This window comes from Solanum stenotomum, chromosome 6, assembly GCF_019186545.1.
Source record: "Solanum stenotomum isolate F172 chromosome 6, ASM1918654v1, whole genome shotgun sequence".
NCBI classification, from domain to species: Eukaryota; Viridiplantae; Streptophyta; class Magnoliopsida; order Solanales; family Solanaceae; genus Solanum; species Solanum stenotomum.
Window position 1 is genome coordinate 33252016 of NC_064287.1, and position 15680 is coordinate 33267695.

Here is a 15680-nt window from a genome sequence, read left to right on the forward strand (position 1 = left end):
AAAAGTCGTAAAGTTGCATTGATGAAGCATCTAGAAAAGCCTTCAGAGCAGCAGTTTAATGAAAAATGAATTTCTAAAAGGGTCAACAATATTATTTGTTGTTGTTTCAAATTTATTTTTCTCCTTCTATAAATTTTGTTAGAATAACAAAGTAAGAATAATGAAAAGTGGTGAATGTTTGACCTCAGACAAGTAGATTGTCTCTAAAAAAATTATTTATGTTGTTGTGGTGTACATTTTTAACGGTCTTAACTTATTTATAACTAATATTGATTATCAAAAACTTTTATATAATTTTTTTTAACAAGGAGTTATTCTAATCATAAAATTATCAGTTATATATTTTTCATGTACAAAAAAATAGAAAAAATATGTTTAATCGCTACATAAAAACATCACTCAGTTTTAACAAGACAACTATTTCATCAAACATATATTATGATATATTATGTAAAAGATAAAAATGATTAGATATCAAGATATTTTAAATCATTAATTATATATTTAAAATTCTTGAGATATGTGATAATGTCAAATCATTTTATTTCTGTTGAAATGTTTTTAAAATCAACTAAAATTTACTTTTTTTTTTCTTATAACAGTCGATATTGGAAAAGTTGTTTAAAAGCTTAGAAAGATTATTTATGCCCGCGAAGCCGCGAAGCGCGGGTAAATTACCTAGTATTCAAATATAAGAACAAATATGTACTACTAAACTTTGTTTTGGAGGAATAATCGAAAAAAAAAAGAAGGTTTTAGAGGAATTAAGGTGAAAGCTACTACATCTATTTGAAGAAGAGATGATTGTTGGGATTGAGGAACTCAAAGGATGGCAAGACTTTCTAATGCTTTAAATATAGGTCGATCCGCTTGTCTTCTCTCTGCTGCTCTCCGCTTTTCTCACTCCTTATTACCTAATTACTCCAAAATGACAATGCTTCTTCCTCATCGAAATTTCGCGATCATGGCCTCCGGCGCCGATGAGTTTGTCAGGGGACATGTCCACCCGAACGGTGTCGCCGTTATCACTCTCGATCGTCCTAAAGCTCTCAATGCAATGAACTTAGGTGAATTTTCAACTCTTTTACCTAATGTGGATCCTCGCCATTTATTCTTTACTGTCACTTTAGATTTCTCGTTTACAAGTTATTAATTAACATCTTTAATGCTGCTTTAGGATTGAGAGCCAAATGTTTGACTTTGAGCTACCTGTACGAGTGGGTAGCTTAATTACTTGTTCTATTTTGAATTATTGCCAAAAACAGGTCTAGTTGATCATTTGGTATATAATAAATCAAAGAAATACTATAATAATTTGTAGTTCTTCTTTCTATCTTTAGGGAATGATTTGCCCCTACACATAGTCTGCTACCGGGTTAGGTTAGCGGACCAGGATACCACAATGTAATTATTATTTTTATTGTTTTAAACTGATACTATAATCATTATTCTCATCATATCATCATCATTGTTACTCCTTCTGTTCCAATTTGTTTGTCTGTTTTTTGACTTGAAATGAAGGTTAAGAAAGTAAACAAGACTTTTGAATCTTGTAATCTTAAACTAAAGATATGTATAATGTACCAAAATGTCTTTTCATATTGAGATATTGAGACCGTGTGAAAAGTTGAAATTAAAGAGTTACTAAAAAGGAACAAGGAACAGAGTCATCATTTTTTGAACAGACTAGAAGGGAAAAGTAAGACTAACGAATTGAAGTTAACATTATCATTACCATTTGCATAGTTTGGTCTGTTGCATTCACGTTTCATTGAAATATGATGCAGATATGGATATCAAATACAAGAGTTTACTGGATGAATGGGAAACAGACCCAAGGGTAGAATGTGTTTTGGCTGCCAGTAGCTCCCCCCGTGCCTTTTCAGCAGGTAACATGATTTTCCTTATTTAGAGGAAAGATGCTTGCTGGACCTCTAGTTGGTAGTTTTGCACCATCTAATTATTAAAGTAGTTGTTACATTATCTCATTATTCATTTTAATTTAAAGTAGTTGTTACATTATCTCATTATTCATTTTGTTAGAGACCAACTATTAGATATGTTACATAGTATCCCCTGTGCTACTAAGAGTTGAGGGTGACCATTCATTGTCAATGCAGGATCGAATACTAGGGGGTTGTCACCGAATTTTGGGACAAAAGAGCAACTTCATGCAAAAGTTTATTTTTCTTCTCCCCTCCCCCCCCCCCCCCCCCCCCCCCCCCCCCACAGAAATTTGGCTTACAGTTGAAAGTGTCTGTTCGTGTCTCATGTTGTATTGTATTTTTGGTGGTGTGTCAAAGCTGGTGCATCCACAGTATATTTTGGAGTTTGCTATCTGTAATTTCATTTTCTGACATTGTCTTGATTAGTTGATGCTAATACGATGATGGATAACGGAAGTCCTAGTGATTTTACCTGCAGGTGGTGATATCAAGCAGATTGCAGCAAAAAAACAGCAGTCAGATATGATAGAGGTTTTGTATACTGTCCTTTAAACATGAATAGCTGATCATGATTCTGTCTACTCAGTTAAGCAAGTCCCATACTCACAACAAACTGCACTAGCTGTAGAACACACACTATGATTGTGGCAAACTGATTACCAACACCTTTTGTTAGTTCGCTTCCTAATAACTATCCAAAGAACCATTGTCTTAGTTGCAGTTATCAGTTATCTACAGAAAAATACAGGCAGGCCCTTTTTATCTGTGGTGAAAGAAGTAATTGACTAATAGTGTGGGGCCTAAGACTTTTTATATTTTGATATTTCGTAATTTTAAAAATTGGAAGATTTGTATAAAAGAGACATGAAATCGGATCACATAAAAAAATAGTAATGGAAGATATGGAACATCATAGGCTCTGGAATAACAAATAATGTTCCCTGTATACCGTAGAGAAAGTATTATGTGCAATCATAAGTTGCTTTGTGATGCTAGAATAAGAATGGGCTTGACAGACAATTCAAATAATTTTGCTCATCATAGTATTTACATTCATAGTGGAGACAAAGTGTTGCTGGTATATTTGAAAGTTAAATATAAATAGGTTTTATTAATTGTTAGTGACCATTCTCATAAATATCAAATTGTCCTCTTAGAAGTAAGAAATCACATTAATATCTAGTTTAAATAAACCCTGAAACAACTTGAATTTAACCAACTATAATGTATGATAATATGCTGCCATGAGAAGAATAACTGGACCTATAACTGATAAACAACATTGAGGCACATGATACCTATTCCATCCTAAAGATACTCTAGTTATTACTAAGAAGTTATAGTGCCACACTTCTAATATAAACAAAATTTGTTTTCATAGGTCAATTTATAAATGTGTCAAATGGTTTTACTCCCTGTAAAGATATGGCGCTTGAGCCTAACTTGCGCAAGTCCATATAAGAAAACCACCGGTCCATTCCCCGAGCAATGTGGGACTTTTACCCACTCTAACACCCCACTTCACGCCCAGGCCCAACTGGAGCGTGGACCGAGAGTCCAAACGGGGATGAACCTGACTCTGATACCATGTTAAGCTATGAGACCTGAGTCTAACTCACTCCCAAAAGCTAGCTCATGAGGGGAGGATTGCCCAAGTCCATATAAGGAGACTACTAGTCCATTCCTCAACCAATGTGAGACTTTTACCCACTCTAACACTCCCACTAGGTTCTTTTACTACTATCTAAGATCATCATTGGTTGTGCAGGATTAAGTGCGTTGTCAAACTCAAATATAAGCATGCTAGATAATTATGGGCTTTTCTTTTAGCATGCTTAGTTTGGCACTGCATGTGAAAGAATAGAACAGTCTAATTAATTTTGACTAGTCCTAACTGATAAACAATATTAATTACAATATTCTTAACACTCTTCCTCAAGCTCGTGCATACAAGTTGTATGTACCAAGCTGGTTTCAAATGTAACTGATACGAGAACCCTTGGGGAACTTGGTAAAAATATCTGCAAGCTCATCACTGACATCACGAATTTTGTAGCAATGTCTCTTGAAATTATCTTTTCTCTAATGAAGTGACAGTCAATCACTGAGCTCTTTAATGAAATATCAGTTTTGGTGCATATGAAGAACAACACAGTTATCAGTTATCACACACAAGTTCCTTCTCCTTCTGACTGATTTCTCATACTTCCATTCTTTAAACAATTGTTCGATCCAAAATAGCAACCATGTTATTTCTTGTTCTTGCAAGACAACAAATTACCTCCTGCCAGAACACAATGTCTAGATGTAGAACCGCATATCAGACAGTGACACTTCTCCATCAACGTATGTGTATACAACAATTTGTTCATGACCTTGTTCCTCAAAAAGTAATCCTTTACTTATGGTTGATTTTATATATCGAAGAATTTGAATAATTGCACCCCAGTGAGTATCACAAAGAGAGTCCATAAACTGTCTTACAACACTCACACCAAATGCAATGTATGGTTGATTCACTATGAGGTAGTTCAACGTACCGATCAGCCACCTATATCTTCTGGGGTCTCTAAGGGGTCGTTTGGTTTGAATACAAGTTATGATGGGATTAGTTATGACGTGATTAGTTATATGCTCAGATTAGTTATGATAGGATAAGTTATGCTGAGATTATTTCTTATTGAGTGTTTGGTTTGTTGTATTCAAAATAATATGCATTATATAAATTTTAAGAACAAATTATTGGTTTACAAAAATACCCTTCATGAATGTGAAAAGTGATATATAAAAAGGGTTTAAAGGGATATCTTTGTCATTTACCTATTTTATCCCGGAATAAGTTCTCCCGGAATTACTATATTACCCAAGGGGAAGGATAACTTATCCTGATAGTAATTATTAATCCCGGGATAAGTTATCCTGGACTTGCCAACTAAACAACAAATTAAGTGGCACTATAATTTAATCCCAGGACTATTTGGTGTTATCCTTCACACCAAACGCCCCCTAAGGGCTCCCTTATCATGGCAAAAAAACATAGCGTTCGGATCCACAAGAGTGACAATGGGTCTATGACATGTCATTCATATCTCCTCAAGAATATATAGAACATACATAACGTCATGAGATAACATTGCTACAATTTAGTTATACCATCCTGATCATTTCCCGTGATGACAACATCAACATAAACTACCAAAAATGCACATATTTGGAGCAGTGTGTCGATAGAATACATAATGAACAACCTCGTGGTGAGTCATGCCAAACTCCTAAATAACCGTGCTAAACTTACCAAACCATGCTTGAGAAGATTGTCTTAGACCATATAGAGACCACAATAGCAAAATTGGGTGGTTTCTCTATATATACTTTATCCTCAAGATTGTCGTGGGGAAAAACTTTCTTGATCTCCAAATGATAAAGAGGATAATGGTGTAAAGTAGCCATAGACTGAAAATGATAGACAAATGCAATTTTAGCCATGACTGAATGTATATTGCAATCAAGTCCATGATCTGAGTATAACATTTAACCATTAGACATTTCTTGAGTAGATCATTTTACATTTGAGCCAACTTTGACAGTTTGACTGCATAGCCCCATCAACAACCAACATTTGCCAGGAGTTTGAGAAATAAGCTTCCAAGTACCACTAGCATGTAAAGCAGATTTTTGTTAACAAATAAGAAGTGTAAAATAGGCGTCACCTCAATTATAACGTGGCCTTCCTAGATGAGGAAAGGCTTGAACGATAGACTTAGGAATACTAATAGAAGACATGGATGCTACAAATGCATGTTGTTGTGATGATAGACGGTAATAACTCAAACCAACATAGCTGGAGTTGGGATTATGATTGGAGCAAATACCACTTCGAAGAGCAACTGAAGGACTAGGAGAAGACAAGTCTGCAACAGGTGAAGGATCTGAAGCAAGGCGTGAATCAGTTCAACCTGATGGGAGTTTATGATGTGATAAGTTGAGAGAGGTGGAGCTAGTGGAGGAGATGAAGGAGAGGTACTTGAAGGTTGTGGTGCTGATGAAGGATAAGTCCTAATAGGATCCCTAGAAGGCGATATAGTTAAAACTGTTGTGGGAGCAGGAGAGGTGTAGATAGAATCCCCTAAAGGTGGTTGAGGTAAAGCTTGAGATGTCAGAATTGTCAGAAGATAAAGATGTGAAATAAGGTTGATTTTCGAAAAATTTGACATCAACTAACATAAGTTAATAATGTAGGTTAGGTGAGCAACAACGATTTCTTCTTAACTTGAGAATAACCAGGCAACACATATTTGGGAGCACGGGGGTTAATTTATTTTTCCCAGTGATTAAGTTATGAATAAACCATGTGCTCCCAAATATATAAGGAGGAACAAACTACAAAGGTGAATTTGGGAATAAAGTTGTGTGTAGAACCTGATTTTGGATGACATAGAAAGACATACAATTAATCAAATAATATGTTGTGAGAACCACATCATCCCAAAATTGCAATGGCACATGCAATTGTATAGGTTAAGTGGGAGTTGTCTATTCTTCCTGTGTCATCTACCCTGTTTTGTTAAGAGGTATAAGGACAAGATTTTTGATGAATAATCCACTTGATGGCTGCTAAGCGGCCAAGCCCATGATGGCCAACTCAGGCTAAAGTGGTCCATAGGCTGCTAAAGCGGCTACACAACAGGCTGGCACCAACCAAAATAGCTAAGTTCCAACGGACTCCGATCGGGTGCTCGGGATTGGTACGGAACCTTGTGCACACAAACAAACTATGCTACTCCACCAAATTTGAGACAGGGATGTCGAAACTTTCATTTGAGGTCGTCTCGACAAAACGTGGGTCGCACACCTAAGGCTCCGTTTTAGCCAAAAGTCACATGGTTGCTTAAAATGAGTCTGAAAGCCTCGGGATCTGAACGAAAGGTTCATCTAGACTAAATTCGACGTTCCAGAGCTAACAGAACCATCAGAATTACATTATGAGGTTGTTTATCTGAAGTTATGACCGAAGTCAACCGTTCAAACTTCAAAAGCTGCAAAATAGGAAAACTTGCTTAAAACCCAAACGTACGATCCGGTGACTGAACTATCAGTCCCAACAAGTCACAAATGATTTGGGACGCTATAGGACAGCTCTAAACCCCGAAAATACTAAAAACGGCGAAAATGACCTAGAGGGTCATTACAACAGACCTCAGTAAGTGTCACAGCAAGGCGATAACAACAATGTCTCACCAGTTGGAGAGTTTCATGGTCACCGGAAAAATGCGCGGTGATGATCTTTTCTTCCTCCGGAATGTCCCTGGTGATTGTTCAACGAGAATTTTAACACTAGGACTCTATTAGCATGTGAAAGAAGAAAACAAGGAGGAGAAAACTCAGCTTGATTATTCCTTCAAGCTAATGGGTCTTAAGTAGTAAATATGCAAGTGTTAAGATGGGAAACAATATTCTGCCTGATTATATAATCAATCTAATTTATTCTGGCTTATCCTAATTGATAAACAGTATCATTTACAATATTCTTAAATCTTTCAAACAATGCACGTATTCCTACACAACCAATGAGGTGCTTGTTTAATGTTTTTACCATCTTAGTCTATCATGACCCTTGTTTAATGTTTTTACCATCTTTTTCAATCATAGTCCTTCTCGTGGCATGTGTGCCTGCTGTAGTTTATGTACATGCATCTTAAGTTATTCCATGTTAAAAATTGTAGGCTCTCTTTTTCAGGTATACACGTGATTCTTGGAGAATGTTAACACCAAAGCATCACCAGTTCATGCTTTGATCTTATTCTTTGCACTTTATGCAGCAGTTTTATATTCCCCCCTTGTAATGCTTGAATGTGTTATTTTATGCTTATATTCAATTGAATACTGCAGCTGAGTTAGGAGGCCTCCGTGTAAAAGTAGAAATCAATATCCTTTCCTGTTATATGTAACAGGTATTCACAGCTGAGTATCCTATAATATGTAAAATCTCCGGGTACAAAAAACCTTACATCAGCTTCATGGATGGCGTTACAATGGGCTTTGGAATTGGTTTATCTGGTCATGGTCGTTACAAGGTTATTACAGAGGTAGTTCTCTACCCTTATGGAGAATTACTCGTTTTAGCAAGTAACATCTTATTTACACTTCTTATTTTTCTCTAGAGGACTGTTCTAGCGATGCCAGAAAATGGAATTGGGTTGTTTCCAGATGTTGGTTTTTCCTATATAGCGGCACATGGCCCTGGAGAAGGCACAGTTGGTATATTTTCTTATATTCAGTTGAGTGTTTCTTGCTGAGTAAATTCCAATAACGCTATCTTGGTGCATGAAAAATTACTAAAAAGAGAAATAAAAGATGGAAACCCATATAACTGGGGCATAGATCTCTCTCCTCTCTAATAGCTTAAGTTTGGTAATTGAGCTCTGTGATCTGGGGATGGAAGATTACAGAAAGTATTGAAGAATATCTAGCGCTTGCGGAGCCAGGAGTTTCAGTAACGGGTTTCAAAATATGAAAGGTAAACATACAAAGAAGCCAAAGGGGGTTCAACGTCTATTATATTTACATTAAAGATAATTTTAATCATATATAAATAATGTAATTTTCCATCCAAGAGTGCTCGAATGAACCCCCTAGGCCCTAGCTGGCTCCATCCCTGATATCTAGGTGCTAAAGTCAGCAAGAGAAGCATGCTTCCATCTGTGCCTGTATGTTATTGAATGCTATTGATTGGGCTTCTAAAATTTGGAGGTAGGAATTATGATCAACATTTCAGAACTTTCTAAGGTGTTTGAGGTGATTTCCTTCTTTGATGAATTTTAGGAAGAAATATGATAAGTTTTTTGATCTGTAACTGAGGAGCCTTTCAGTTGTTTGTTTGATGAAAGAACACTTATTAACACCCTAATACCACTTCATGCATTTCCACCTGTTCAGTGTTGTCAAAACAATGCTTAAAGTGCGATAAGAGCTGAAGTGAGGTGCAAAACATGTTAAGCGCTTTGCCTCACTTAATGTGCACTTCAATGTCGTCATCAAGTCTCTAAATCATACTTTTTCTTTCTAATAAGCATCTCCCGAAGAGATGACACTAAATGGTTGATATTTCACTTTATCGTAATTTCTTTAACCGAATTTATTTGTACATATATTTTCTGTTCATGCTTATTATTATTAGGGGATAATACATATATTTAACCTTAAACTTGGCTTCAAATTTTAACTTTGACCTCCAACTTTCATAGTGCACAAACAAGCACTTTAACTATCCAAACTTTTAATAAATAAACACGCGATTTTTGGAGCCAAGAGCGTGAAATGCAATCGCTCCCACGTGTATTAGTGAGCCACTCAATGGCTGCCAACTAATTAAACACTTTACACGTCAATTTTCGAACTAAAAAATAAATAAAAATTAATTAAGGGTAGAGTTGTCATTTCAGCATTTTTTTCACTGTTGTGTGCCTAAAAATTACTTCTCACTCGCGCAAAATGCGTGCACGTCACGCGTTTTGCCAGGTAAGACACGCGTGTTTATTTATTAAAAGGTTGGATAGTTAAAGTGTCTATTTGTGCACTTTGAAAGTTGGAGGTCAAAGTTAAAATTTGAAGTCAAGTTTAAGGTCCAATATATGTATTATGCCTATTATTAGTCTTGGACTAAACATACATTTTTGTATTTTTTTTCTCCATTGCGCCATTTTTCATTAAAGGCGATACTTTAGTCATGCTTAAAGCGCCACTGGACCTTAGAGCTTTATTGTGTTTTCCGCTTTTGATAAAACTGCACCTGTTGTTCATAAACACATCCCTTTCATGTTCACAAAGCAATTATTGTTTTATTTCTGAAGAACATGGACATTAGCTCTCTGTTTGTACATTACCTGGTGTGGATCCTCTTACTAAACATTCAAGACTAACGCAATATTAGGACTATGAAGGTTGATTGTGATTTTAGTAAATGTACTCTTGAGTTCTCTGATTTAAGTGATAACCAAAATGAGGTCATCCGTGCAAGCGCTGGTGAAGTAGATCTGTGGTTGCAGACAAATGTTACACTTATATTTGTCAATGGCTAAGCATGATCTTGAACCATGGGGAAAACCTATTGAGAAGCAATAGTGACTAAGAGGGTGTTTGACTACGCTTATAAGCTGGTTAAACTGGCTTATAAGCATTGTTAAGCTTTATCTACGCATTTGGTAAACACCAAAGTATTTATAAGCTGTTATTAAAAGCAAAAAGCGCAAAAAAGCTCTAAGATATATTGGCTTTCAAGCGCAAACCACAAATAAAGTGTGGACTTTAATGAAAAAAGGCACAAAGGGAGAAAAGTACAAATAGATATGTTTAGTCCAAGGCTAATAATTATAAGCATGAGTGACAAATATATGATCAAAGAAATTGATTTTTTTTAGGATAAAGTGAAATATCAATAGTTTAGTGCCACCTCTGTAGAAGAGGCTCATTGACAAGGAAAAGTAATCCTTAGCGCCTTGATGACGACACTAAAGTGCACATTAAGCGAGGGAAAGCGCTCAACACTTTTTGAGCCTCGCTTCAGGGCTTAAGCTCACCTTTGATAACACTGCTTATAAGTCAGGCGTTTATAAGCCAAAATTAGCTTAACGCCATAACTTGTTTATCCCCAATTTCTGATTTTGTAGCTTATAAGTACTTTTGGTTTGACCAAGTATTTTATAATTTTATCCTTCGTATTTTTTCTAATTCTCAAAATATCTTTCCCAAAACAGAACTCCGAACTTGCTCTTCACTTTGTGTCAGTTGTTCCTTCTTTTCTTTACAAGGATACTTTTAAATTAATAATATTTTGAAATTTTTTTAAGGATATTTTAGTCGTTGTAACAAAAGAACAACTTAACACTTTTTTTACCAAACACATTAACTGTTTATTAGCAGTTTCAACATTTCTATCCCAACACATCACTGCTTGTTTATAAAATTAGTTTAATAAAATAATTTGACTTCTGTTTCATATCAGAGGTAGTGGAAGAAAATCATTAAGTAATAATGGAAAAATTAGTTTGATACTCAAAGTTAAAATTGAAAGTTCTTATATCAATTGAAACTAATAAAAGATCTGAAAGTTTATAGGATAATATTACTAATGACAATCCTGGCAGACATTTTAGAATCCTAGATTATGCAAAAATGGAAAGAGTGTCGTAGAAGTTGTTACAATGGGAGTAATTTTTAAAATGGATAAAGATGCCAAGTGAGAACTTTCTCACTTTTCTGGTAGTATCTATCCATATTTTGTTGGCGTGAGATACTGCTTAACGATGTATGTGTGGTGTTATCATTGAACTATCTTCTCCACTCCTTTCCTATGTGTGTGCTTAATCAATTCATCTATTGCAGGTGCTTATCTTGGATTGACTGGAAGTAGGATATCAACACCTGCTGATGCTCTCTATGTTGGTCTGGGAACTCATTATGTCCCTTCTGCAAATTTGGGCACATTGAAGGAAGCTTTGCTTGCCACTAAATTGTATGTCCCAATATTATTCTTTTAGTAATGTGAAGTTCATGCACTAAATGTCAATTTTTTTTAATCAATTACTCAGATCCATGAGACATGCACAACTCCTTTCCCTTTTGAGTCTCTTTATCTGTGCATGTTAAAACTATTTGTGTCCACATTCCTTAGGTTGTGCCTTTTCTCTTCAAATCCTTTAATGGCTTGGCTTTGGGGGAAGAGATTCCCCAAGTTGGGTAAACTTTTGTTCCTTTAAAACTTGTTTAGTGCTTCTGTTGCTATATTCTAATCAACACTTCATGAGGCACATCTGGTCTTCAGCTTTCTTCTTCAGAATATTGTTTCTTATGCCTTCTGACAAGTGTGTATTATGTTACTGATACAAATCAATCCAGTTATATATTTCAACTTTGAATAAGTTGTTCTGTTTTGTTAAAACAGCTCCGAGGATCCAGATGAGGAGATAAAACAACTGTTGACGAAATATAGCAGCAACCCTAATTCAGAACCCCGTTTGAAGTCACTTTTACCCAGAATAATTTCTACTTTTGCTGGTAACAAGTCCATTAGAGAGATACTAGAGGAGCTAGAAAATCATCAGCAAAGCACTGATACATTGGGTAAGGTTTAGCAGTAAGAGCTTGTTTGGATTGACTTATTTTAAGTGTTTTTAAGTCAAACTAGCTTTTAAACGCTTTTGGAATGTTTGGGTGATTTTAAAAAGCGCTTATAAGCCTTTTGAGCTAAAATGATAAAAATAAGCCAAAAGTCAATTAAGCTCTAAGACTTATTTTTAAACAGGCTTAGCAGTAAGACTTTTCTTCATATATGAGTTCATGTGCTCTCTTTTTTATACCATGTGTATATCGCGTTAATTAATAATAATAATAATATNGCATATTATATTATTGACTACAAAATTTTAAAAATAACACACATTTTTTACGATAAAAAGTTTACATAAAGAGGAACATGATAATTCATCACCACATTAATAATTAAGTAGTAAAATCAAATGTAGTGAATATAATTTCGCCATTAATATCAAAAGTCGAAATCATATTGGTATTGATTAAGAGTTTATTTATTTTTAAATAAAAAAATTAGATATCCAAGGAAAAAAGTCAAAATTTGTCGTGTATCAATACCAAAGTCAGAAATTATATAGCAAAATTTCAATTAATTTAAAGTTACTTTTACTTATTATAAATTTTAAATAAAGAAACATATAATAAATACTATATAATTTTAGTTGATTTAAAAGCTCATAACTATGAAGAGTTTTTACATAAATATTAGGATAATAGTTAAATGACGATTATTTGAAGAAAATAGCAAATGTCATTTTTGTTTATTGTAATTTTTTTTAACAAATGATAAAAAGTTCAATCAACATTTCTAAAATGTTCATGCTTTTAATATAATTTGGAAGATATAGATTAATTTATCCATAAATGAATCTCATATGTTATTTAGGTGTAAAACTAGGCATGCTTTATTTACATTTTCATGTGCAAGTTAATTTTGTTGACAGTGGCAGAATGGGCAAAGGATGCTCTGCAAGGGCTTAGTAAGGGGGCCCCTTTTTCTCTCTGTCTCACCCAAAAGCTCTTCTCTAAGGTAGCCTCTGCACGTGGCAAAACTGAGACCGACTTATCCAGGGTGAGCTTATGTAGTGTTTCTTCCTCTAAAAATTTTTTGATCTTCTGGTTTTTCACTAATGATTAAATTCTGTCATCTTGAACACTCAGCTCACTGGTGTCATGAGAACTGAATATCGCATTGCTTTAAGGTCCACTCTACGGAGCGACTTTGCTGAAGGTGTCCGAGCAGTCTTAGTGGACAAGGATCAGGTTTGTTATGACTGCATAAATGTTGGCTTTCTGGTTTCTGAACATGAAAATGTCATGGTCCTCCCATTTTAATTGTTACCCACCTTACGTTATTAGGTAATTTTAGATGAAGTTTCTGCTTTCGAAAATTCAGACTTAATATCATTGAAATTTCAACCAATTTTACATGCAATGCAGATATCTATGACTAAAGTCCGCACACTTGAAAAAATTAAAAGGGACTAAATATGTTTGTTAGATTTGTTGTTTTGACAAATTGATGGCCGAGGTTTGTTTTAATGGTATATGGAACTTATGTTTCAAATTCAAACTAATCTGGAGTAGATTTGGGAGTTGAATCAGTCAACTGAAATTTAGATATTTTTAACATGTGTTACATGACTGAAGCGTAGACATACATGAAAAAATAAATAAAAGATTGTTAAATAAGTTTGTTAGATCTGTTGTTGTTTTTGACAAATTGATTATTGTTGTATGTTCCATATGATATATGAAATTTATATTTCAAATTTGAACATATAGAAAAGATTTGAGTGTTGAATTATTGAAATTCGAATAATAAAAAAAATTCAGTTGCACATGACTAAACTTTTTAGCCAATATTTTATTGCACTTCAGTTAAAAATGTTTTGCATTGTTTTCAAAATGGGTAAACTTGCAAAAAAAATAATTAAAAGATAAAGACACAAGTTATATGGCAACTCTAAAAGCGAGTATTTGTGCACTTAGACCATTTCACAAGTGTAGTGTATTTTCCTTGGTAAGGATTAGAATTGGAGTTTAGTTAATACCCGAAACAATCAGTAGATGCTTAAGACTTGTGAGGCACTATTTTCAACACACAATATCTGCTACTCCTCACAACTAGCTTAAACCGTGAGTTCTCTTACTATTATGAAATTGATCACCAAGAAAGATCGGGTAATTAGAATTAATACCAAACTGATCATTTTCTTTTTCTTTTTCTCTAAAATGTTGATGAAAAAAAAGAACTCTTTGTTCCAATAATGGTAGTATATTGTTCTGTGGGTATTAAGGATTCCTAAAAATATTAAGGATTTTGTTTTCAGAAGCCAAAGTGGAAACCAAGTTGTTTGGAGGAAGTTGATGATAGGAAGGTGGAAGCTCTTTTCGAACCTCTGAGCCCAGATATTGGAGAATTGAATGTGTGAGCATATCCTGAATCTTTCCAGCGGTAAGGATCAAACAAATGATTCTCTTTTCATTACAACACAACTAACTAATTAATGAAGTAGAGTTGGTTAAAAGGATTTATGTGAATACCTTCAACCACTCCATCCTATTACTTACTGTTCTCTCAATTTTATACACATATATTTGCTTTTGGAGTCGCTATTTAACAAATGCTCCATATATAATTTTAGAATAAGTTTATCTGCTTTTTGGAATAATTCAAGCATACGCAACTGAGGTTGAAAAATTTGTCTTCCAACTGTGTGAAATTGTCTCAAGTCTCAGGCATGTGTTTTGCTATTATTTTTTTTGTTTGAATTTTATCAGTTCAACCCTCAGATATATCCAAATAAGCTCAAATTTGAATCATAAGTTTCATATATCATACGCATGTGGTTAGATGTATGTGTTGAGTTGCAATTTTTCATTTTGATCTCTTTAAAAGCAACAATCATCTATGGCAGTGATTCATCAATCATCTATTTCTTGTGTTTATCAAACAGGTATGCCCTGCCAGCCAGCCTCTTTCACAGATAAAGATTGGCCTAATTGTTGGCGAATTCGTTCGAGTCGTAACTTCTCACATATGTAACTTATATTACAATAGTACACTTCTTATGTTCGTTCAATCACATATATTATATGCTACTAAGATATTCTTCCCGTTATTGTTTTAATAATATTTCACTCTAACAGTAGAATTGAGTATGAAAGTTCAAAATCATATACTTTCAGATGTTTTTTGTGACTTGGTAAAATGTTAGGGTCAAAGTTGAGTTTTACGGTTGGGGTCTACGGACCGTAGACCAATCTCATCAAAAGTTGGCTAGAATTTAGGCTCCAGTACTTGTTCTACGGTTGACCAGTACGGATCGTAGAAAGTTCTACGGTCTGTAAGTCACACCCGTAGACCAGTTCGATAGTTATTTTAAGGGGTTTTCGGGTCTTTTCCCCATGTGTTTAATACCTAAAACTATGTCATTTTCACCCCTATTCTAAGCCCTATATAGGTATTTTAAGTCCTAAAACTACCCATTCTAAATCGTTCTCCTAAAATCACAAATTCCCTCCAAGTTCTTTCCCCAAAGTTATCTCTAAAGCTAAGGAAGAAGAAGCTAGGGTTTCACTTCAAGATCTCCAATTCCCCATAGCTTTTGGGCCTTGATCACTAAGGTATGTTAGTATTCA

At 34.6% G+C, this 15680-nt stretch overlaps 1 protein-coding gene across 2 annotated transcripts; it reads left to right on the plus strand.

Moving 5' to 3' along the window:
• Nucleotides 1–732: 732 nt before the first annotated feature.
• LOC125868550 (3-hydroxyisobutyryl-CoA hydrolase-like protein 4, mitochondrial) lies at nt 733–15188 on the plus strand. Of its 2 annotated transcripts, XM_049549177.1 has the most exons (11): nt 733–1067; nt 1788–1889; nt 2425–2477; nt 7898–8032; nt 8108–8204; nt 11328–11457; nt 11887–12065; nt 12980–13107; nt 13197–13298; nt 14369–14493; nt 14996–15188. In XM_049549177.1, exons 1-10 carry the CDS (start codon nt 830–832, stop codon nt 14468–14470), a joined length of 1266 nt encoding a protein of 421 aa, XP_049405134.1. In that variant the 5' UTR covers nt 733–829; the 3' UTR covers nt 14471–14493; nt 14996–15188. The 2 variants fall into 2 exon arrangements, with proteins under 2 accessions (XP_049405134.1, XP_049405135.1); XM_049549178.1 differs by lacking the exon at nt 14996–15188 and having other exon boundaries at nt 14369–14628.
• The last annotated feature ends 492 nt before the right edge of the window (nt 15189–15680 follow it).

Bases quoted from the DNA above. Each gene is read 5' to 3' on its own strand.
- LOC125868550 (XM_049549177.1), top strand. From the start codon at position 830: ATGGCAAGACTTTCTAATGCTTTAAATATAGGTCGATCCGCTTGTCTT. The intron at 8,033-8,107 runs GTAGTTCTCTAC...ATTTTTCTCTAG, and splicing joins GTTACAAGGTTATTACAGAG to AGGACTGTTCTAGCGATGCC. The intron at 13,108-13,196 runs GTGAGCTTATGT...TTGAACACTCAG, and splicing joins CTGAGACCGACTTATCCAGG to CTCACTGGTGTCATGAGAAC.